The sequence below is a fragment of the Aythya fuligula genome, chromosome 1 (genome assembly GCF_009819795.1).
Source record: "Aythya fuligula isolate bAytFul2 chromosome 1, bAytFul2.pri, whole genome shotgun sequence".
NCBI classification, from domain to species: domain Eukaryota; kingdom Metazoa; phylum Chordata; class Aves; order Anseriformes; family Anatidae; genus Aythya; species Aythya fuligula.
In genome coordinates this window covers 127281477-127305135 of record NC_045559.1, presented here as the reverse complement: position 1 = coordinate 127305135, position 23659 = coordinate 127281477, and the positions used below count along the sequence as shown (strand labels likewise).

Sequence of the window (23659 nt, the reverse complement as noted above, 5' to 3'; positions counted from 1 at the left end):
TCTTGCAGTCAGCAGTTGGATAGGTCAGGTGTGTATGGACTCAGGATACGAGGACAAGGTGATTTCGGCGGCGATGTCTTTATTTCACCCAACGGGCCTCCCGGAGCCCACAGGGCCCTGGGCGACCTCGCCCCCCCCCTTGCTCGCCACCCCGCGCTCCTCCTCGCCCCGCAGCGCTGTGCGAGCAGGCCCCGCGGCACCACCACCGCCGCCGCCGCGACTACACCTCCCGGCACCCCCCGCGGCACCCCGGCACCCCCGAACACAGCGGAGCCGCGCGGGGCACGCCGGGAAGCGTAGTCCCCTCCTCCTTCCCCTCCCACGTGAGGCGCGGCGCGGCGCGCTGATTGGCCGCCGAGGGCAGAAAAGGGCGGGGAGGAGGGGGGGCGGCTTCCGGTGTGCGGCGGCCGGGCCGCTTGTTTGGATGCTGCCGTCACATCATGGCGACGCGCGGAGCCGAGGCGGCGCGGGGAGGCGGCAGCGGCGGCGGCGGGGGGGCAGGAGCAGCAGCAGCGGCGGCGGCAGCACGGAGCCGGTGCCACAGCCACAGCCAGGGCCGGGGCGGCGACGAGGCAGAGGAGGCGGCGGCGGGCGGCAGCGCTGAGGTGAGGGCAGCGCGGAGCCGAGCCGCGGCCGGCGGTTGTGAGGGGGGAGGCGGGGCCTGCCCCGGGCACGCGGCGGCCGTTGGGGGCCGTTGGGGGCCGTTGGGGGCACGTGGCGGGGGGGGAGCTGTGAGGGAGCCGGGCTCAGCCCGGGCAGGCAGCGCTACCCCCCCGCGCGGCGTTTAACGGGTTTTAACGGTTTTTAACGTGTTTTTTTTTTTCTTCCTCTCTCCTGGTACGCCGGGGTTCGGGGCTCCTGCTGAAAGGGTTGCGGGGCCGGCCCGGGAGCTGCTGCTGCTGGGGGTGGAGGGGGGAGGAAGTGAAACCTCGCTGCGGGAAGTGATCCTGGCCGGCACCTGTCCCGGCCCGGCGGCTCGCCCCTAACAGCGCGGCTGCGGCCCCGCGGTGCGCTGCAAGTTTCCGCCTGAGCTCGGGGTTCTTTCCGGGAGGTTTTTGGCAGAACGGCAGGAAGCGTTTTGGGGTGTTCGCTGGTAAAAACAGCGCTTTAGGAGCACTGGAGGGGAAGATACAAATCCAGCATCTTCTTTCCTTGAGGTCATTTGAGGTAAATTCGAAAAAAAAAACACACAATTTTTAAAAGCAGGAGTCTTCTACATTGCAAGGCCATGAGAAAGTGCAAGCACAGAAATTCTACACAAACAAACAAACAAAAAAAAGACCAAGGTAGTAGCCATATGAAAATACAAAGGTCTGAACCACTGTTGAAGACTCGAGTATGAGGCCAACAGTATTAATAACACAATTCTTCTAACTTTTCTAAGCATACAGTATGGGCTTTCAAGTGAGTTGTTTCTCAATCTTCCTTCTGCGGTGTTGGGACACCTAGCCTTGTAATGCCTTGGGACTAATGCTGAGCAACGCCTCAGTCCGGTCTTTTGAAAGCAGATAAAGGAGCACACAGAGCATCGCTTTAAAAGCGATGGCAGAACGGGGTGGAATACTTGTGGGACCAGAAGGTTGTTTCAAACAGCTAGGATCTCAGATCTTTGGGGAAGCCACCTCAAAAGGCCTTGGGTTTTCAGAAAGGTATAATTAGGCTGCACGGTCGGTTAGGTCGGTGAGCGCACTATGTGGAAGTATGGCATGAAGAAATAAGCTTAATAAACTAGTCATGTGGTCACAGGTACCTGAATTACTGTTGCTACACCAGTGGATGAAGGTACACCTGCCATAAAATGGAAACTCAAATTTTATGGCATCCCAAAATTCTAATTTTTATGAAGGAGGTGGATAAAATTGGAACCCACAATGACTTTAAGCTGTTTTTTAATCATAATAGAGTTATATTAAAAATATTTTTGAGTATCTACACGAAGGAAAAATATATTACATACAGCTTCTTTAGAACCAAGTGTTCCTCTGTTAGCAGACAAAAGTAAATTGGTGGGATGCAGGAAGCCTAAAATTTGTTCCAGTCCATAAACTAAGATAAAGATGACGTGATGCATTTGTTCTTTCTAAAGCTTCTAGGATATTTTTTTTTTGATGTATAAACAGTTCTGAAGGCAAAGGCTAAACAAGCAGCTTTACAGCATAAATCAACCACTACTATGGGGGGGTGTAGGAAATGCTTTTGATAGATTAATATTTTTAAGGGTAATTTAGGAGAAATTGCAAGTTCGAGTTGCTACTAATTATCTTTTATTAAGAGTCACAGAGAGGTACCTCATTTTCAGGTGGAGAGAACATTTTCAGGTGGATTGAGAATGTGTATGTGCACAGCGAGTGTATTGCTTGTGTGGAAAGTGTAAAGTCTAGGCATTTCAGTACACATAAGATCAACACTGTGCACAGTGTAGTTTTAGATAGAACTTTTTGTTAGAGACTTTGTTGGGTAGTAAACAAAAAAAAAGTGACTGGCTCGCCATGGTAGGTAGGATAGACTCTGTGGAGGTGTTCCTGTGTAGTGCATGTTGCTGAGGCAGTACTGTTTGACGTAGAAGAACGTTGGATTAAGCTCCTGTGATCATGGGCAGTTCCATAAATAGGGTGCCTGTCTTTGTGCTCTCATCTCTTAGGCATGAAGTATGGTAGAGTTGTTCTGAGGTGCACCTTTTTGATCAAGGTACGAGTTGAGAGAACAGAGCAGACTACTGACCTAAAACTTCAGGGTGAGCAGGAGTGATGTTACCAGTAATTTTCCTACAGGCATCCTCAAACCATTTGGTCTGTAACTCTGAAAGAGATTAAAGGTGACATGCTTATGCAGAAATGTCAGTGTCTTGTAACAGCTGGATTCGCTGCTAGGTATGTAGCAGGCATCTTACTTCTTAATGGTTGAATTCTAAGTTTTGGTAAGTAACTCTTGTGATCTTGTGCTACAAAGTACCACATGGTGCAAAATGTTCTTGGTTGAGTCACCCTCCCTGGAGGTCTTTAAAAGATGTTTAGATGTAGACCCCAGTGCTATGGTTTGGTGGAGGGCTTGTTAGTGTTAGGGCAGAGGTTGGACTCGGTGACCTTGGAGGTCTCTTCCAACCTAGATGATTCTGTGATGTCCCTTAATGAAAGTCTTTCTAGGTATGTTATCTAGTTCTGGTCTGTCACCAGAACTAGATAACAGAACTGTTTAAGCCACACATTGCTAGATCTGTCTGGAAGCTGAGAGATCGTGAAAAAGGTAGCAGCGATTTCAGTAGATAGTCTTTGGTGGAGTGATTTTATTGTGTTTTTATTTAGTCAGTACTGAATCAGCACTGTTATACAATGTGCTGTTGGAAGTGCTCTGTTCTGGCTGGAACGTTAAATGAGAAGTTCACTTGTCTGACTAGCACGTGTTTGAGGGGGAAAATAAAAGGTAATATTTTGGGTTGTTCTGTCTGTCTCAGTAGGGGGGCGATTTCAGTGGTGCTGGTGTAGTGCAGTGTAACATTTTCATTGTGGCATTTATTATTGTTATGCTTCAACTTGAAGATTGATAAATCAAATCTGAAATTATCTGGTGCTTTAAGAATATGCTTGTAATATCTGAAGTGACAGCTCAGAACACTAATGCAGAAAATTCTTTGTTAATCATTATCAGGAGGTCATCTAGCTATTATTGTTTGTGGCCCCTGTCAGGCAATAACAGACTTGTCAGTGCTTAAAATAAAGGCTCTCCAATCTAGGTTAAACACATTCGAGTTTTAAGATGTTGTCCCGCTGCCTGTCAGTCCTGCCAGGATGTATGGGTGACAACTTGAGGGAATTGAACTATGTTTTTGTTATTTGTGTATGTAATCAGGTTGTTTTAGCTGCTGGTAGAACCTTTTCTCTAACTACAGTATTCTAGCCTGTGGTCACCAATTTCTCATATTTAAGACAGGAAAATTGGATCATATAGCAAAAACTGTATGCTGCCACATTGTGCTTTAGTTTTGGAGGGAACTGGCTTGCATGCCAGTAAGCTTAGATTTGCTCCGTATTCATTGGAAAACTGTGAAGCCAAAAGAAGGATGAGAAGTTCTATAAAAGTTCTCTCCTTTTTTTCTCCCCTATTGCTGTTACTTTCAAATATATTTGAAATGTGCAAGGCACATGTACACAAACCTTGATCATCAGTTCAGTAAGCTGATGGGTGACTTCTCCATTCTCTGCCCAACTTTGGAGGATGAGTCTGATCTGAAAATCCATGTGGGTTTTTTGACTGAGGAATTGAGAAATAATGGGGTTGAGAAATGAGTATTGTCAGTAAGGAATCAGACTCACACAAAAAGTGCTGCCAAATTACCAAGGTGGCGGTGTTCACTCGGGGAAAGTTCCAGGTGCTCAGGAATGCACATCTTAATTGCTGGCTCTGAAATAACAGGTATTTAAGATACGCTGACAGTTTGCCAGTAGGGGTGGGCATTTCTAAGTCACTGATCCCATCTGTTCCCCTGCCAGTTGCCCGTTTTTCCCCAGAAAGGGCAGACTTTCTGCAGATAAAAATAGCTGCTGAAAATCTTGGGGTTGCCTAAATTTGAAGCGATGCTTCTTGTGCGCGTCTTCTTGCTGACAGTGCTCCAGATCTGCAGTGGTCTGTGTTACCTGTGCACCTGTGGTTAGGATAAGGTATTTTTGGCTTGGTTCCTTGCGCTCTGCCTGTGATCAAACTGCCTTTTTTTAGTCTCTCTCGTGTCTTGGCATCTCTCCAACCATCGTGCTAGCTCTGCTGTTGGGTTGGCAGAATTGCCTATTGCTGTGCAGTGAACTGGGCTGAGGTGCTGCTCTGGCTACAAAATTTGTTAGGACAAGTTGTGTGAACGTTGGTGCCAGCACAAGGGAGAGGTGATGTGGGGCAGGGGGATGAGAAACAACAGCAGGAGCACTGCCCCTGTTCAGCCTGCAACCACACCCGGTCAGGCCTCCTCAGCTGCCCACTGCACTTCCCAGCAATTTTGTCCTTGATTTGCAGAGAGAAAACCTTGAGTGCTTAGGGATTTCAGAAAGTCCCAAACCAGAAGCTTGGAGCTTAGGGCAGGCTTTCCCTACCTTTCACCGGGCTTCTCAGGCACAAGAACCTGAATCGGAAGTTTCTGTCCTATGTAAGAGAAAAAACTGCAAGTGTCAGCTGCTGTGTTGGTTCTGCAGCTCTACCTGGGGGTCATCTTGTGCTCAGTTGCCTCCGATCTTTCCGGTCTCTTCGATCTAATGTGAGCCCTGCATTTCTCAGTATTCAGCTTCTGCAAGAATTGTGTTTTGTAGAGAAGATCCATGCCATGATTTCAACCATTGGTATGTAGAGAAAGTTGAAACGAGCAATACAGTTTTATCTCTTGTCCTGTTTTAGGAAGAAGCTCTTGGTTGCTAAACTTGGAGCAGTGAGCCTTTCCAATGGAAACCTCACAGCTTAAGGCAATCTAAGGAAAAAATACGAATTTTACAGCTTGAAGAGAAAACTGTTACGTGTTGGGACTGATCATTTGTTGCAACAGTTCTCTTACTGTGTTACCTTCACAGCCATTCATCAAGTACATGGTCTGGCATGATTGCAGAAAGATAAAAACTGCAGTGGGTTTGTTTCCGTGAAGGAGATGCATCATTTCAACACTTACAAAGAGCAGTGTGAAGTAAAAAACCTTCTTTGATAAACGAAAACTTGTTCCTTAATGTCTGCGTAGATTATTTGCATTACAAAGCTCACTGTCCTTCCTGAAAGGTGTTGCGTTAATTCCACCTTCAGGAGAACGAATCTGCCTTGAGCTAAGCTCTAAAGCTGGGGACTTGCTTTGAGCATAGAGAGTAACTAAGCTCTTGCGAATATTTTTAACAATATTAATGCATGTTTGTGTAATGATTTTAAACAGCTCTACTAGGGAGTTGAACTATTGCTCAAAATATTGTTATTGTTGGCTGCGTTCCCTTGATGTTCGCTAATTTCTTTTCAAGAGGAAAATGGTCCATCTGTGCAGAATATACAGCCCAATGTAAACTGCTTTTACAAATTAGCACATTTTTAATAGTGAAATATCTGAATTGTTTTATGTTTAAACAGCATCACTCAGCATACAAACAAGCCCTGTTTTTATAACTACTTGGACTGAAACTTTTTAAGGAAATTTACTTTCACTTCACTGAATAAATCAATGAGAACGATCACTTTACTTTGGCAGTAAAGTGACTTCAACTCTGCTTATCATACTTCAGCTATGTATGCACTTTATAAAGTAGGATTGCAAACAGACAGCAAAAAATACCCGGTCGCCTCAAAGTATTATCCTGAGTCCTGACTCCTGTATTTTTAAAAAACAAATAAAACTCTGAAATGATTCTAGAGATTAAGAATGCTGTTCTTATGATTGAGGAAGGATTCTGGTGTTACTTTATAAGTTTTATGGAGATATCAGCATGTATTCCACTCCCAAATATGGATGTATCACTGTAGTATTAAAACAACAGGTGATGTTTAGCTTTTTGGTTAAATAAGTAAGTGTTTCTGTATTTAAGAAATCTCCCAAGACAATTCTGTTTAATTGGGCAGAAGTAATGTATTGCGTTTAAAAAAAAAAACAAACTACTACAAAACATAGGTAGTAGACCTCCAGATCTGAAGCCAGCTAATATTCATGCTTTTCTGGGATGATTTAATGGAGTTTAATTGTAATATTTTGAGAATAGGTGTCTTCCTGGTCTTGTTTACCACTCTTTTGAAACAGTTTTTCTCCAAATGTAAATTGACAATCATGTTTGTTGGCATTCTGGTTGAAGTAGTTTGAGCTCTTATCCTTGTATGATATTGAAACAGTGTATTGCTATGGGTTTCTTTAGATTTCCTAGTACGATATGTTTTTCACTTTTTCTTCTGGTTTGCCTCCTAAATTATCTTATAACCAAAGTTTTTCAGTTCTCTGAAACTAGTATGTAATAAAGCTGTCCTTAATCACAACGTGTACTTGTTTAAAATTGTAGATCCTATTTTTCATTTTACAGTACATAGCATTTCCTATATTTAGTGTTGATTTTGAGAGAGAATGATTTTAAAACTACGACGGAGGAACATTTTCATCTAAAATTGGGTGGTTTAAGAACTGAGATCAAATCAGTTTCAGGGCCTAAAGAGCAGATTTCCATGTGAATTTTTAATTTCTAGTATGTAAATATTTTTGCAGTGACAAGGTACTGAAATTGTTATGTAATAGAAATTAATATTTTGGGCTCTTGTGTGTTGCTTTCTTCATCGCTTTTTAGGCTTACGCACTTTGCTTTTATTTATATACCTGTCTTGACGACAGTGAGCATCGTCTTGATCAGCATGAATAAAAGTGGAATTTTACTTTTTTTCCATACTAAAGAAGGATGGAAGTTTTCATTTTCAATGCTGTTGTTTCACCTCTGCTTTTTCCTTTCCCTTCTGAAGTTGGTTACTGGTGCAATGGAAGAAGCTGGATCTCAGGAGATGGGAATGAATAACCAGGATCAGCTGGTGAACAGCAAATGCAATGAATCGTCTGATGCAGCATTGCAGCATATGGAGTCCAACTGTGATGGCCTGGAAAATGCGGGCACGCTGGAAGAAGCTGAGTACATCACAAAGAACAGAAAGCTCCTGGGGTCCTCGTGCTGCTCTCAGGAGTCTCGTGAGGAGACTCCTGGGAGAGAAGAAGCCCGGACTGATCCACCTGACGGCCAACAAGACCCAGAAAGTGAAAAACACAAAGAGAAAACATTAGGTGTGTTCCTCTTGGCATTCTGACTCTCAAAATTTAAATGGCTTTAATTTCAAAGACAGGCTTTAATATTTTCATAAAATAGCTATGCATTTTCTCTTATGTCTCACATTTATTTTGTAGCCAAAACTTCTCAGAATATTCTGTTAAAGATGACAAAATATGTACTTTTTGCTGAGGGAAAGTCAGTTCTTAATACGTATCATAGAATCCTTCCGCTGGTAATGCTATTTTTATAGCAGCTTTAAAAAAAACAGGTCAGTACTAATAAGCTTTTTTAACTTTGATTGTTGGGTTCATTGTTAAATTTGTGATTGTGGTGTTCAGTACTGATATTTAAATTCTAAAAGGTATGTTTTAAAGCACTTGTGTGAATATCTTTTGTTATCTTTAAATATCTTTTTATCTTTTTGTTATCTTTTTGAATATCTTTGTTTCAAGTTTTTCTTTTCTATAGTAAATCATAAAAATGTTACCGTGGTTTTAAGGTTAAAGTAACTTTTGCTATCCAAGTTGTGTAATGGCATGTAGCCAAAACAAATGGTTCCTATTGTGATGACTTCCCGTTTGTCACTTGTTAGATATTATGCAGCTATCAAACCAGAGAACAGCTTAGAAGCATGAGAAATTAGTGATTTATATTTGCTTTCTAAAGGCAGGGTGGCTTTTCTGATATTTTTTTCTCAGTATGGTTGTCTTCCTTTCTTTTCATAGGAAAAGAAGTGCTATTATTAATGCAAGCCTTGAACACGCTTTCTACTCCAGAGGAAAAGTTGGCAGCTTTGTGCAAAAAGTATGCTGATCTGGTAAGTAATTTGTAAAGATAGCAAGAGTTATTCATGTGTTAATACTAACAGTGGAATGCAAGAACTTTTGATACGGGACAGTTAACATTTCTGAATGTTTCACAGTGTTGGTAGGAAAATTAAACTGAACACACAGACTTATTACAAATATTGCTTCAGCCAAACTTGTGTGTAGTCTTTTCATGTCTACATGACTGCCTAAATCTAAAGAAAAATTGGATTATGATACCTTTTTGTTAACCTAGTACTGAAGCACAACATTAGGATTAACAGAAAAGCTAAGTTTCTTTTGAAAGTAAATGTTTTCCTAGCTTCTGTCTGTTGACAGTCCTTCTGTGCTAGCATTTTATAAATTCTGTGCTTTAGGGTAATGGGAAAGAACATACTGTGTATTTTTTTTTTTTTTTTTTTTTAAAATTAATCACTTAACTCTTCAGTGATTGGGGATGAAGTTGGAAAGATGTAGTTTTAATCTTCCTTTGTGATTTGCAGTCATACAAAGGAATACATTAGAAAAGTATTTCTTCAGCAACAGACCAAAAAGGCAAAACATGAGCAGTTACTTGATCATGGAGTGCATTCCCACCACAATGTAGCAGAAAAAACAATATATTCTCTAAATTGGTGGCAAAATCGGCTCATAAGTTTCAGTATGTGTCTGTAAATGAAAATGCTTCATTTGTTCATCTTGAGACAGGGACAGACAAGAATGGAAATGTGTGTTTTCCCACCATATTTAGATATTAAATGAAAGCGAAAGTAAATAGGTAACTGAATAGCTTGAAAAAGCCAAGGATTGCCTTCTTTTGTTGTCAGGTATGTCACGTTTGGGAATGTTTCTAAAAAATGGCATAATGGCTGTGCAAGATGGCCTAAATCTTTTGAAATTAATTTTTCTTTTGAGATTAGTGATGTTTCTAGAGCTTAGAGAAAGAGCTAGTACCTAGTCTCTCTAGTCACACAGCCAGTAATAACTATTTAGCTTAGTTTTGTTTTTGCAGCTCTGGAGTCCTCCTTGGAGGTCTGTTGATATTTTTTGCTTTGTTTTCTTGCTCGCACATGCATGCTCTTGTTCACATGAGTGAATTTCCTTTGAAACCAACAGCTTCTCTAAGAAACCACTTTCATTTAAATGAGAAACAATCGTTCCATACTGCAACTCAGTGATGGGAAGCCCACATAAAAATGATACTGTGAGAGAAAATGCAGTAAATGAGTTAGATCTTATGAACAATTGCTTGTGCATGTGGTGCCTTTTCAGGCAGCTCCCGTGTCAAGTCAGTGATGAAGATGGTGGCCTACATGAGGAGCTAGGTTAGGGTGAGTTCCTTAATTCTGCAGAAGGAAAGCAGTCTGCTCCATCTTCACTTTTTTGATTTATGTTGTTGACAGAAAGACTTCAAACCAGTTAAGGAACTGCCACAATAAATGAATAGTAATTTCCTTCCAGAAATTCAGCAATTAGGAGAGACGTGTTCACATTTTGATTTTTTTCCCCTTCCAGTAGAGGATCCATAGTCTGCTGGTCTGTTGTTAGAATTATAATCCTAGAAAACCAGTTGCTCTCCCTGTGATGCTCAGAACTGCTGGGAAGTTGGGTGGGAGTTCATGCAGGAATAAGAGTAGCTTAGTTTTAGTACTTGGAGGTACTCTGTTCCCCTTAGGTTCAGTTTGATCTGGTTATGCTCCTCGTAGGATGCATTCTTTTCTCCATGGTTATGGTGGTGAACCACTGGCATAGGTGTCAAATTTAATGCCAGCAGAGGTTTGAACTGTTTATGACAGTGCACCTACAATGCTTGTTTTCTTTTTTTAAAGATTCATCATCTTTAAAGCTCACTGTCAGGTTTTTCAGTGGTGTCTCATGAAAAGGACTGTACAATAAAGGTAGGAATGCCACTCTCCTGGCAAAAGATCTTCCACAATTTTTTTTCCTAGTTTGGAATCTATCAGGAGATCAATTTGTGATGCAGGAAGGTTTGCATCCTTGGTGATATGTCTCCCACTGGCATACTTTTACAGGCCTGACGTTTCATAGGTATGCAGACAGCACAGCCACTTGAAGTGTTTTTTCTGGCCACCCAAGACAAGGGCTTTTCATGTTTGGATATCAGAATGTTTCCTTAAGGTTCCTTTACTCCAAACCAGATGAGATACAAATTTGATTTGCTGTTGTCGAGGAGGTCCTTAACTTTATTCTTTCTTCTGTGCTTTAGCGTTATTTTGAGCTCTTTCAGAAAACCATCATTGTGTTCCTGGTTGCCAGCCTTCTTTTCCCGTGGTGTCCCGAGGCTGAGGCACTGTCTAATAAGGAGCAGTACTATACTTAACATTGTTACCACCTGTTCAATAGATCAGACTCTAATGTGGTTTCTTGGGGAGCCCAAAAATCAAATGCAGTGGAACACATTTGCAACTAGGTATTATTGCAAGAAACTCCTCAATTCACTGGATGTTCATACAATAGATTTTGAAGTCTGCTCTGATACAAAGTTTAGCACTATCGGCTACCATCTAAATTGTCTAATGGAAATGGATTCGGTATTTTATTGCAAATGGTTGAGACTGCAGATTTCTTAAGTCACCGTTAAGCCTGGGTTGTGCAGCTTTAATGACATTTGACATGATTTACGTCAGGGCTGCTGGTTGTATCTGTTCCTTTCTGAAGTAACTTACCATTTTATGAACTTGTGTAGCCTACTGCGCCCTTCAGTAGGAGCTCCTGCTGATAAGAAATCTGCACAGTTTTGTGGGGTTTGCTTTTTGACAGTAAAGAGAGCGGCTGGATAAATGATTTTGTGTAACATACAAACAAGAGTGGAAACAATTGTGATTTGCTGAAATGCCAGTCTAAGTTGGCTTTTGTCTGCCCCATCCTCCTTTCTCAGGCCTAGTCCTACCCCTGTAGCTGAATTCAAGCTGAAAGCCCATGGTCAACAGGTCTGCGGTCCCTGTCCTCAGTGACAAATATTTGTCATGTTGGAATGTGTATATTTTCTTCTGCTATGCTTACATACTTAGAATTGTATGGAAGATGATGGGACTTTCTTTAAAGATCAGTGTAGGGGGTCAAATAATGAAATTGTTTGATTTCTTTGTTTTCCTTTGTTTTCGTCTGAAATGTTTAAATGCTTGTTCGGCCTGCTTGTGTAGATGCATAAAGACAGTTTGGGCTATATTTATTTCATAAATATACTCTCTAATGTTAGTTGGAGGAGAGCCGGAATGTTCAAAAGCAGATGAAGATACTGCAGAAAAAGCAAGCACAAGTTGTGAAGGAGAAAGTCCACTTGCAGAGTGAGCACAGCAAGGCCATTTTGGCACGCAGCAAACTGGAATCTCTCTGTCGGGAGCTTCAGCGTCATAACAAGACTTTAAAGGTTAGTTTATGGACATAAATCACAGTGCTGGGGGAGGTGGTTTGAATTCCTGGTTATTGATTATTGCTTAAAATCAGGGCTTCACTTATTATTGCGTCCCATGTCTGTGTTACTGAAATCTTTAGATAGTAATGTATGGTGTAAGTGTACCTGATTTTTAAGGTAAAGAACATGGGGATACTTAAGTGAGCTATAACTTTTTCCTCAGACTGGTTCATAGATCGTGTTACTTGCTGTGTGTGGTCTTGCCATATTTATTTCTGGGAACAGTAATGATGACTGCTGGAAAAAAAATAGCACAAGTGAAATAACAGCAGCATGAAATGGCAGTGTATCAAAAAAGGCTTATTTATGTTAGAATGCAGTTGCTAGGAGTGAGATGGAAGAGCCATGAGATTCTTATCTGTAATTAGTGTAGGAAAGTACGTTATAGTATCAATTCTGGTTTTAACATCTGGGTAATTTTCTCTTACATAGGTATTGTAGTATCTTAAAACACCAGTGGAATTGGTAATAACAACATTCTCTAAAAGTTTTGGAACTTTTAGATTCTTTGTTCCATGTACTGTATGTAGGTTAGATCAGTATGATGTTACAGTTGTGGCTTACATTAACTCTAGCATTTTAGAACTTTAAACCCTACACAAATAGGAAAAAGGTACCTGGTCTGTCTTGAACACCATTACTTTCTCATACTGCCTACTAAAAGGAAGAAAACATGCAGCAAGCGCGTGAAGAAGAGGAGAGGCGAAAAGAAGCAACTGCACACTTCCAGATTACACTGAATGAAATTCAGGCTCAACTGGAACAGCATGATATAAATAATGCCAAGCTCCGTCAGGAAAATATTGAACTTGGGGAAAAACTGAAGAAGCTCATTGAGCAGTACGCGTTGCGGGAAGAGGTACCTGATTTATGCTTCTGATGGGAATCTGTTAGTTCCTTGACTATAAGGATCAAATAATTATTTAAAGGAAGAAAAAAGACCTAGTACTTTGTGTTTATTGCGTATGTGATCTAAAATGTTCCACATTCTTGACTACCTTGAAAAATTATGCAGTTGTTTGGCCTTTTGTTTTCATGGTTTTACATCCTTATATTGAAGATGCATGGAAAAATCTTTTACAGTGAAAGTGGTCAAATAAATAAGGTGTCCGGAGGCAACTTGTGGAATCCTTGTCATTGGAAGTATTCAGAACACAATTGTGCAAGGTGTGCACAACCTGATTACTTTGAAGTTGACCCTGCTTTCAGTGGGCATTTGGTTTAAATTACTTCCAAAGGTTATTTCCAACACACATATGCATTAATACTTGCAGTTCTTTTAAAGTAAAATTTCACTGTATAACATGAGGATATAAATTGTTCTTGTTTTAGTTCATCAAGATTTTGTTTTTGTTTGAGCTACTTTGTAGCTCTTGTTGGTATTCAAGCATCCTAAGCTATCATGCTTTCAGAATATATATGGAGTGGTATTAGGGAAATAACTATTTTAGGGCTGAGCAAGCTTTTAATAGTGTGGGAGCTAGCCAGTCTAAGTAAAAGTAGCGTGGAAACTCAGGGTAGGCTTGTCTTGTCAGAGAGAACCAAGTTTTGAGGTGTTCTACAATTTGTGGGAGGAAAAAAACAAACTAGCAGCATTGCTAGGTGGCATAGGAGGTTTGGAATATGGCTGCTGTTTTTTTTACCTGGATTAGTGAGGTCACTATAGTATGGTTCTCTACCTTTTGTGATCATGGAATACTTGTATATACAATGAGATAATTTGGGGAATAGAAAATGTAGGCAGTTGCCTTGTGTTACTTTATGTATGGAAGTCAGACTGCATGCTTGTTAATTGATTTGCGGAGTATCATGAGCCAATGATTTGTGAACTTCGCTTGTTTGGAATTTTTTATAATTTATGAAGACGAGAGGTTTTACAAGTAACATTCAAAGTACTTAGTGGGTTAGAGGTAGATCCACTAGCTTAAAGAGAAAGGATGTAGGCTACTTGTTACAGGATTTCTGGAAACACCTAATGTGAAGTGACTTACAGTATTCTAACAATTTTATTAAATATGCTTCTTACCAAGGTTTCCATTAAAGACAAAAAAGTGTAGTTATAATAGAGGAAAAAAAGCATGTAAAAGTCTTTTACTGCTTTTTCTTTTTGCATGAAACTTGTCAAGAATATGTGTTCCCCACTCCATACTCAAAAACTTACCTTAACTGACCTGTGCACGGTTTATATTTAACAAATACATTTTTTTTTTTTTTTTAGCATATTGATAAAGTGTTCAAACATAAAGAACTGCAGCAGCAACTTGTGGATGCCAAACTACAACAAACTACCCAACTTATTAAAGAAGCAGAAGAAAAACATCAGCGAGAAAGGGAGTTTGTAAGTGAACTCTATGCATGTTAAAAGAAATAACCTGCTGAAGCATGCTTGTCATGATTTAAAATAAATACAACAGACAGCAAACTAAGGGGAGTGTATTTTTAAAGTTAGCATAATTTTTCAACATCAAGACTGAGATGTAAGCTTTGCATTGAATGATGTGTACAGTATTTGTGTCCGTATACACAGGCAAATAGTGTTACTGTTTGCATTTACTCAGCAAATGTGCTGGATATCATTTGGAGTTTTTTTTAGATTGGGAGAATTGTTGAGGTTAAACACCAAAGGTACTTTCTTGCTGTTGTGTGGTTGTAACTTCTGGTGTAAAATAAACTGTAGGCTCACAGGATAAAGCATATGATATGCTTTTCTGAACTGCCTGTCCCCAAAACTGTCTGTTTTACTTGTGTGTTGGTAATCAGCAGTTTACTTGCAGTTTTTCAAGAAATCAGTTCTTAATGGAGCTGCAATTTACAGGAAAAGCAAGACTTCTTGCCTAGATAATCTCAAAATGATAATCCGGTAATGGACTAGAACATAGTATTAAGTTACTTAAGTTATTCAAAAATTTTGGAATCCTAAGCTGATGAACATTCAAAGATTTATCTACAAAATGGTCACAAATTGGTTCAATCCAATCTTGATTCAATCTATAAAGGTAATATTAATGACTGGAGAAACAGAGGTCGAAAACAAATTACAAGAGTTATGAAACATTTACAAATTACATATAGATCATTAATGATCTAATTGTATAATTTTAGTAGTTCGAAGTCGATACCAAAATAGAAACATAATTGAATCACGTACCAACTAAAAAAAGTCTCAGTAAAATTGTATGTCAGCACATGCTTTAAATAGTATATATCAAAGTATAGTGTAGTAATAATCTCAAAAAAGTCATGTGAGAAAAATGTGGTTTGAATGGCCTGTTGGCGATGTTAACTTCTGTTCACTTTTTATCATAGATTAAGTTTTTATGCTATTCTTATTAGTATTTTCTCTTTTTTGTTTGTTTTCTAGCTTCTAAAAGAAGCTACTGAGTCCAGACACAAGTGTGAACAGATGAAGCAACAGGAAGCTCAGCTCAAGCAGCAGGTACTTTTTGAAACAGAATGCTCTTCAATAACAGTTTTTCCTAAATGAAAATGTGGCTAGTGAAATATAACGCAACTTGTGAAAAAACTGCACGTTATCATTCATTGGATACACCAAGTACTTGTCACAAACGTTGTTTTTAATTAAATCTTAAATTTAATTTTTGTTTCATACATACACTCCTCAGTAGTGTTGTATGAAACATAAGTAGACTTGACATTTAGTAGTTGCTATTTAAGACCTCTGGAGAGTTCTGTTAATTGGAAGGTGCTAAACATTGAATTGCTAGAGTTGCTACCCTTTTAAATTAACAGCAATAATATTAGAAAGCATATTGGTTCTTTATGCTTTTTTCCCATTTCTTGCCTGCTTTGAACCTGTTCTCTCTTTCAAAGGTATTTTATCCTCTTTATAGCTGTTCAGGACCAGAGAGACCTTTGCACCTCTTTCTATAAAGAGTTGGGTGTGATTTTAAATGTGTAGGTCTTAAAATTTATTCCTTACTGTTTCTATCCCATCCTTCTGTACGGGAATGGGAGCAAGAACTGTTTTTGTTTATTCTTGTAGTTACTGAGATTTTTGTAACCTAAATCTAAGTGTCCACAAAAAAAAACAACATACTGTCTTCATACTGTTTTCTTGCTGTAAATGCTACAGCCAAATCCTCTCTGAGTGGAGAGATGGTCTCCAGTTTTTGTGCTGTTCTGGATCACCTGTAGTCATTGGCTACATGTGAGCTCAGCACATAAGGCAGAGGGAAATGGTAGGTTAAGCTAACATTGTAACATCTGAGAAGCAGCAGCTATTACTTTCACTGTATGCCGGTTATTGCTTCAGTTTTGAGTTTTGTATTAAGTCTCCTTGAAAGTTATTTTGTGCTCTTTTTTCATACTTAACTCTACCTAATTATTTTCCCAGCTTTCCAAACAGTCACATTTGAAGTGTACGTGTATACTTAAGAGTAGGTGTACATGCACATCTTCACTAAAATTGGACTTACTAATGTCCAGATTCCTCCAAATACTTTTTTTGCTGTTTTTCCAAAAACGTTTTATACCACATGTAGTCTTTTTTGGTTTATCTTCAAATTAGTTACCTTCTGTTGAAAATCCCAGTGCCTTTTTTTTATAGTAACAATGGGTATATCTGTGCTTTCCTGTGGCCAGCAGGAAATTTTTTAATTTAGGTGGAAGTTCAGTCACAGTAATGGCAGAGAGTCATAATCTGACAGCTCTTTTTTCCTATGAAATCTTTTCTTATGAAATTTCATATTTTTTTAGAGTAAAATGCAGTATCTGTGTTCTGAATTGTCCTACAACCCTTCATGTAAGCACTGAAAGAACTGATTACTTTTTGAGATTGGGTGAAAAGTTCCTAGTAAATTGTATTGGTGTTTCAAACTTCTGTATTCTCAGAACATTGTATTACACAATGATTATAAAGCAAAAACCTAAAAATAATTTATATTTTAAGACTTTTTGTGGAAAATGATGCTAAATACATTTTGCTGTTCTGATGACTAATCTTGTGGTGCAGGGCAAGAAACTTTTCTGTAACTGAATATTAATACTCTTTGTTAATTAAAACTAGGGCTTTTCAATGTTGAATGTATTCTTTGTTGATACTCACTTCCCATAATTTTTGCTCACTAGCTGAGTTTTGTATGTTGTGAATGTATATTTTGAATTCTGGGTTTGATGCTTACTTTGTCCCAGCCCTGGTTGTTAGTTTTGGCTGGTTAAGGTGGAAAAATGGATCTTCTAAGCTTAATTTCTCATTTTCTTGTGCTCAGTTTCCTCTGTATTAAAGTCCTCTTTTTTTTTTTTTTTTTTTCACTGGGGAGGCAAAAATGGTAGTGATGATAAATACAGTGACTTCCAACATTTTTATTAATAATTACATCCTTTTTTTTTTTTTTTTTTTTTTAGAATGTATTACTGTTGTATCAAAACAGGTCGCTCTCCTTTCATATATAATTTGAATAGTGTGTTTTCAGTCAAGCTCTGCACACTCCTCAGATTAAAATTGTGGGGTAGTATGGAAAACATTAGAAGTAGTTCATCTTCTATATTGTTTCATTTTTTCTTGTACCTGAACAGATATTTCTGTATTCATGTACAGCTGTTCAAATTAACGTTCCTGCTCTTTTACCAACAGCTTTCTCTTTACATGGATAAATTTGAGGAATTCCAGACTACCATGGCAAAAAGCAATGAACTCTTTACAACCTTCAGGCAAGAAATGGAGAAGGTACTTTTAGGATTACTTAGAACACCATTTTATTTATATACATATATATATGCATGCTGTTAGTAGGATGCATTTTGTATCTTACAATAGTGTTCACCCTCTGAAAACGTGTGTTACGTTAACACTTCTTTTGGATCTTGAGATAGGAAATAGGGATTTGTCATATTGTGGAAAATAAGTGCTTTTTTTGACATCTAAATCCTGTTGTCAGTGTTTTATCAATGGCATGTAATTGGTTTGATTCTCTTCTGTTGTGGTTATGTTTTAAAACTTATTTTCTTGTGGAATTTTAATAGTTCTTGAAGGTTGGTAATCTATTTCTTTTATGAATCAGTCTTGTTTTCTCTGACAGCAGCCTTGGTACTTATGGAGTTGATTTTGTGCAGAAAGATTTTTCTGTAAAATAATCTGTTCAAACTGGATTTTGAAAGTGATGTTACAAGTCAAATTATCAACATATACCTATCTCTGTTATAAAGCAAGCCACATAAGTCTTCCCTTTGTCTTTTGTAGATGACAAAGAAGATCAAGAAACTGGAAAAGGAAACTATAGTCTGGCGTACAAAATGGGAAAACAACAACAAGGCTCTTCTGCAAATGGCTGAAGAGGTAATTATTTCTGTCTTTTAAGCAGCTGTACAGCTAAACTAGAGTCTGCACTCTGGAGAACTGTGCAGTGTTTGGATTATGGATGACTGGTGGTAAGAGATGGTAGCCTCTTCTTGGACTGTCTCCACTGTATTTTCTGTTGTGTGATGGTACTGTTCTCCCCCAGCATGGAAAATGAGTTTAGGTTTAGGCAGTGACTTTTCATGACCAGAAAAACATCAGTCTTTATCTTTCCTTGCTCAGTTTGTCCACAATTAGTCAGACAGTGTGTATGAAATCATACAAGTTGAATGAACTGACAGTATTTAAATATGCTATGCAAAATTCAATTAGTGCTGCAACAGAGATCTACTTTAAATGTACAAGACCCACATGAAGGAAATAACCTTTGGGTAAGGCAACATTTACTTCCATGCATTGCTGCTGCTTTTGAGGTCATGAGGTGCTATTACTTTATTGCAGTCCAGCAGAAGAGCTAAAAACAGTTTTCACATGAGCTGTAAGCATATAGTTCTGATTTGCTTTCCTACATTTCCTAATTTCTAACTCAATTGTATTTATGATCTTGCCAAACTGTATCGGGACATCCCTAATTTTCTTATGGGTTCTGCTATAGCACTGTTTATCTTTACTTTTTTAAAGAGCTAATTGAAGAGCCATGAATACAGTACCTTCTGACCTGTTTTGTTGCTGAATTTCTCACTTGATTTCCCACTTACATTCCCTTCTGCTCCCTCTAGTTGCCATTATTTGTGTAGTGATTCACTGCTCTATGGGACTTCATAATCAGCATTTCTGCTGATACTCAGCCCTCACAATTAGCATTATGGAGTTACTTGGTTCTCGCTGTTAAGTTTCTAAAGTTGTCTGTTGCCAGTCCTAGACAAACCGTCTGAAGTGCAGTGTCAAGTATTCTGAGCAAGGATGTGACCTATGGGATTAATTAACACCTCATTTCCAGGATTAAATAATGGTGATTCTTTACATTAACTTAGGTGAAAAAAACCAGTTGCATCCTGAAACTTCTGTTTGTTTTTTTGTCCCTCAGAAAACAGTAAGAGATAAAGAATACAAAGGCTTTCAAATAAAACTGGAGCGTTTGGAGAAGCTATGCAGGGCCCTTCAGACAGAAAGGAATGAGCTGAATGAGAAGGTGGAGATCCTTAAGGAGCAGGTTTCTCTCAGAGAAGCAGATGTGGATCTAGCTGTGCAGGTGTTGCAGTCCTGCACGCTCAATTCCCACGAGGAGCTGGAAAGTCCCACTGACACGGAACCAGGAATCCAGCCCAGTGTTGAATCACAAGCGGCAAATCGTTCTGAAAAGACTGTCTCAACAAGTCCTGTTCCTGGCACTGAATCTGTAGACTAAAATGAAGTGTAAACACTGTATTGAGAGATATATTTTGTGTATAACTTTCTCTGTTGGTGGTAACTATTGGTTTTGTGGTGAAAATTTTCTTACTTTTTCTACCATATCTGTATTTTCTTAGAACTACTGGACTTATGTGGTACAGGAAGCTGCATAGCAGCTTTAAATAGCTTAAACTATAAATTTTCCACAACTGTGTTGCACATCTGCCTCATTTTTTAAAAGAAAATATTTTTCCATAAAAGGATGCATGTGCATTTCCTCCCCACAACACAAATCACTGTCATTGAAGACTGTGTACAGACGTAACATCATTAGGGGGAAAATAGTGACAGCCTGTCACTTTTTTTGGTTTAAAGAACAGCATTCTGGTTTTGTTCATTGAGTTGGCACTCAATATACTAAAAGTTACCAAGTTTTTCAGTAAATTTATCTACACGAGGATGTCTAATGGCCAGTAAAAATGTCAGCTTTCCCTCCTAGTATGTTTTCGTATATATGAAAAACTAAAGGTCCAGAATATAGTAAAAATGTATGTTTAAGGGGTTTTATGTACTTTGTGGTATGGAAAAACAACAGCTTTGAAATACGTTGGTTTGCAGCTGGTGAAACAGGGTGTACAACTTCTTTGCAGACTTCTCAGGGTTGTGTTGTAAAGGTTATTTGGGACTAGTAGCCCTACCTGTGAGGATGCTAAATAGAAATGTGTCAGAAAATGTCCAGCGATGTTACAGAGTGAAGTTTTGCAGTTGGGTAGTGTCCTGTTAGACAGACATTGGTTGGTCACATTCTTCCCTCTTAGCTGCAGTGTGTCCATAACATGATTATGCTGCCTAGAGAAATCACATGTTGTTGAGACACATCTGTGGATTATCTGAAGGGCTGGGAAAAAAACATTTACTGCCTGATGTGTAGAAGACACAAGCCTCTAGCATATAGGCTTTTAATAGCCATATATGCTATATATGTAAGTATTAGTTAAACTATATACTTGTTTAAATTGATCATGTAGAGTCAGATACTTCTCCTGAAGTGTACAACGTGGAATATCTTGCACGCTTAACCTTGAAGCTGTACCAGTTGGCAGAGTGCCTTCCCAGTTAGGTTATCTGGTAAAGTTGGTACTTCAAATTCTTACAGTAACATGCCACAAGCAAAGCACCCTTGCTAATCTTTAGCCATGTAGGCTTTTCCTTAAAAGAAAAAAGAAAAAAAATAAATCATATCCATATTTTGACTTTATTCTGAGAAACTGGGACCAACTTTTTTTTTTTTTTTTTTGGCAAGGCAATGTGTGAAATAATTACAAGCTACCCTTAACTTTAGTTCATATGTATTTACTTTCTAGTTTTGGTTGCTGTCATTTTAAGGAATATGAAAATGTGTAGCCTTTTCTGGTACTTAAAGTTCTTTGCACTTACTTGGGAGGGGATTTCTGAATCAAGCACATCTCAATGAGCTTCCCACCCTCATTGCCCTTGACAGTTTAGTGGCTAAATTACTTGAATGTTCAGGCTGCACTGAGCTCCTGATCCTTTTCCTGTAGTGATGTACGTTGAAATAATGTAGCTGTCTCTTAAAGAGAGTAAGGTTATGTAAGGCCTGATAAATGTGTTGTAGCTCATACCACTGAGAGGAACTGTGTGAAACTGACATTTCTTTAATGGTGGAGCAAATGGGAGGCTGGCCATTTTTCTCCTAGATTTGTGCAAGTTTTGTGTTTGTGGTCCAAGCACAATGCAGGAATGAAAGAAGGTAGCAGTGAGCAGTCAGTCAAGGAAGACTCAGAGCTTTGAAATGTTAATCATGCTAACCATATGGCCTAAAAGTGCTAGAAAGAAGTATTTCAGACTTGTGATTTAAATGACTTGCTTTGTAGAATCAAACTGTTAAAAAAAAAAAAAAAAAAAAAAAAAAAGTTGCAAGAACTGGTTTTCAGCTAACACTAAGCATGAAATAATTTTCCTGAGGGAAAGTGAAAAAACTTTGTATCTGATGCATCATACCCTTGGCAAGGTAGGACATGAAGTTTTCTATTTTTACGACTTATTATTTGGACATTTGTATGTAATGATTCTTTTGATAGTGCTTGTTCTATATGGGGGCAAGAGCGAATTTTGGACCCTGCTGCAAGAGTATTTTAAAGGGCTTTTAGAGACCTGACAGATGTATAGAACAGCAATATAATTATATTTGTTACTGACTTAATTTGTAAATGAAGCAGAATGCCCCAAGTGAGAGGCTTTAAAAATGGGGATATCTCTCTTTCCTACCCTTAACATTCCCATATCACATCAACTTTGCATCTGGCCAAGGTGAGCTATGGTTTGCTTCCTGAAACCAGTCAGTACCTTTTCATGCATTGCTTTAAAGAGTGTTGTTTTAAATAAGAAATAACACCCCCATACAAATTTTTATCAAGGGATAAGCTCAGCACTCTAACTGATCTGCCATACCGCAGGCTATCGCACTGCCAGTCTGCAGCCAAATTGGCTCCAGTAGGGTTTTTAAGTAAACTTGTATTAATGCCTTTCTTCCACTACCATAAACTGTTTAATCAGGGCTGTAAGCTGATGTAGCCTGGAATAAGTATGTCTAATTGTCAAAACTCTGGGGCTTGATTGACAGTTTCACCATGATTAAGCTGCGAAAAAAGCGGAGTTATACGTGATGCAAGACCCGAGTATGTGTATACATACACAGGTAAGTTAGGTCTGTATCTAGTGTTTTGTCCTTCCTTTCATTACACTTACACCTGGTTACGTTACAGTTCAATTCTCAGGTGTTGCAGAAAATCTACCTCTTTGGACTGTAGATGGAAATAACTGTGAAAAAAGTGATGCAGAAATCTAGTTTGTGCTAAACACACTGCTTTATTTTTACAACCCATGTCTGCTTTCATGAGGAAAAAATGATAAATGAACAGGCAGTCTTTGTTTTGCTTTTCAAAAACATTTTGTAGAGATTTTTCACTAATGTGAATCTGAAATTTTATCTACTCAATTCTGTATAGATTAAGTAAATAAGTATGCTTAATATATTGGACTCTGAGTTTTTCTTTTATATCGTATTCGTGTCTGACCGGATCTACCGAACTCATTTCTGTATGTTTGAAAACTCGAGAATGAAAATTAAAAGATGTGGAACGTGAGTTCAAGCGTACTGCTCAAGTTAAGTGCCCCACGAAGGGTGGCATTGCGGAGACGTCGGAGGATTGCGTGTTACCAGGAGAGTCTCAGGGGCAGAAAGTGGTAGGAGCACCCAGCAGGCTGCGGGCATGAGGAGGAGGGTGGTGTGTCTGAGCACGGAGAGCAGGAGCATGGATTGACCCTGTGGCTGCCTGCTTGCAGTTGGTAACCTACCGTGGTTAGACTGCGTGCAGCATGGAAAACGTGGTGGTGGTGTCCAGTAACTTCAAGAGTTCCTCATGCCATCACGAGGAAGTAGGGTCACGCGTCACTAATACTGCAGAATTCTCTCTTGGTGCCCTAGTAATGATTAGGGTTCTGACTGCCTCGTTGGCATCTTCCTTAAAATGTGACAGCTTTCCCTAAATTGTAAGAACTGTGGGTTTTGTTCTACTGGGAGGAAAGTACAGAAGAAAAATGAATTTAACTAGTGATGTACATCAATACAGTGTAATAGCGTACTCTTTGGAAATAGTATTATGGGGGGGAGGATCCCCATTTCATAAAAGCTGGGTGGTACAAGTCCTACACCTGAGCCTTTTCTAGAGATGTGCCAAGTATTTTGGAAATTGAGGAATGCTGAGTTGCTGACCTTGCCATACCTGTTAGCACCATTAAAGTACCCGTTTCCACAAAAGGTGCTGCCTCTAAATAAAATCTCTACTCTTTCTACCCTTTACTGTGGCGCATACTGATATGAAATCAAAGCTCCTGTCAGTAGGTGCGTGGATGACTCCAGTCATCCTGATTTTGTTATTTAAAAAAGTCATATTTGTAAACATGGAGGTAAGTTTGCTTATACATCACCATGAATAGATGAGTCATT

General features: G+C 39.2%; 1 protein-coding gene across 1 annotated transcript; it reads left to right on the top strand.

The window, feature by feature from the left end:
• The first annotated feature begins 440 nt into the window (after window positions 1-440).
• TXLNG (taxilin gamma) lies at window positions 441-22563 on the top strand. The gene is made up of 10 exons (XM_032207719.1): window positions 441-605; window positions 7441-7753; window positions 8465-8556; window positions 11766-11936; window positions 12646-12840; window positions 14200-14319; window positions 15343-15417; window positions 17575-17667; window positions 18181-18276; window positions 19325-22563. Exons 1-10 carry the CDS (start codon window positions 441-443, stop codon window positions 19643-19645), a joined length of 1641 nt encoding a protein of 546 aa, XP_032063610.1. The 3' UTR covers window positions 19646-22563.
• The last annotated feature ends 1096 nt before the right edge of the window (window positions 22564-23659 follow it).

Bases quoted from the DNA above. Each gene is read 5' to 3' on its own strand.
- TXLNG (XM_032207719.1), top strand. From the start codon at position 441: ATGGCGACGCGCGGAGCCGAGGCGGCGCGGGGAGGCGGCAGCGGCGGC. The intron at 7,754-8,464 runs GTGTGTTCCTCT...TTCTTTTCATAG, and splicing joins ACACAAAGAGAAAACATTAG to GAAAAGAAGTGCTATTATTA. The intron at 8,557-11,765 runs GTAAGTAATTTG...CTCTAATGTTAG, and splicing joins GCAAAAAGTATGCTGATCTG to TTGGAGGAGAGCCGGAATGT.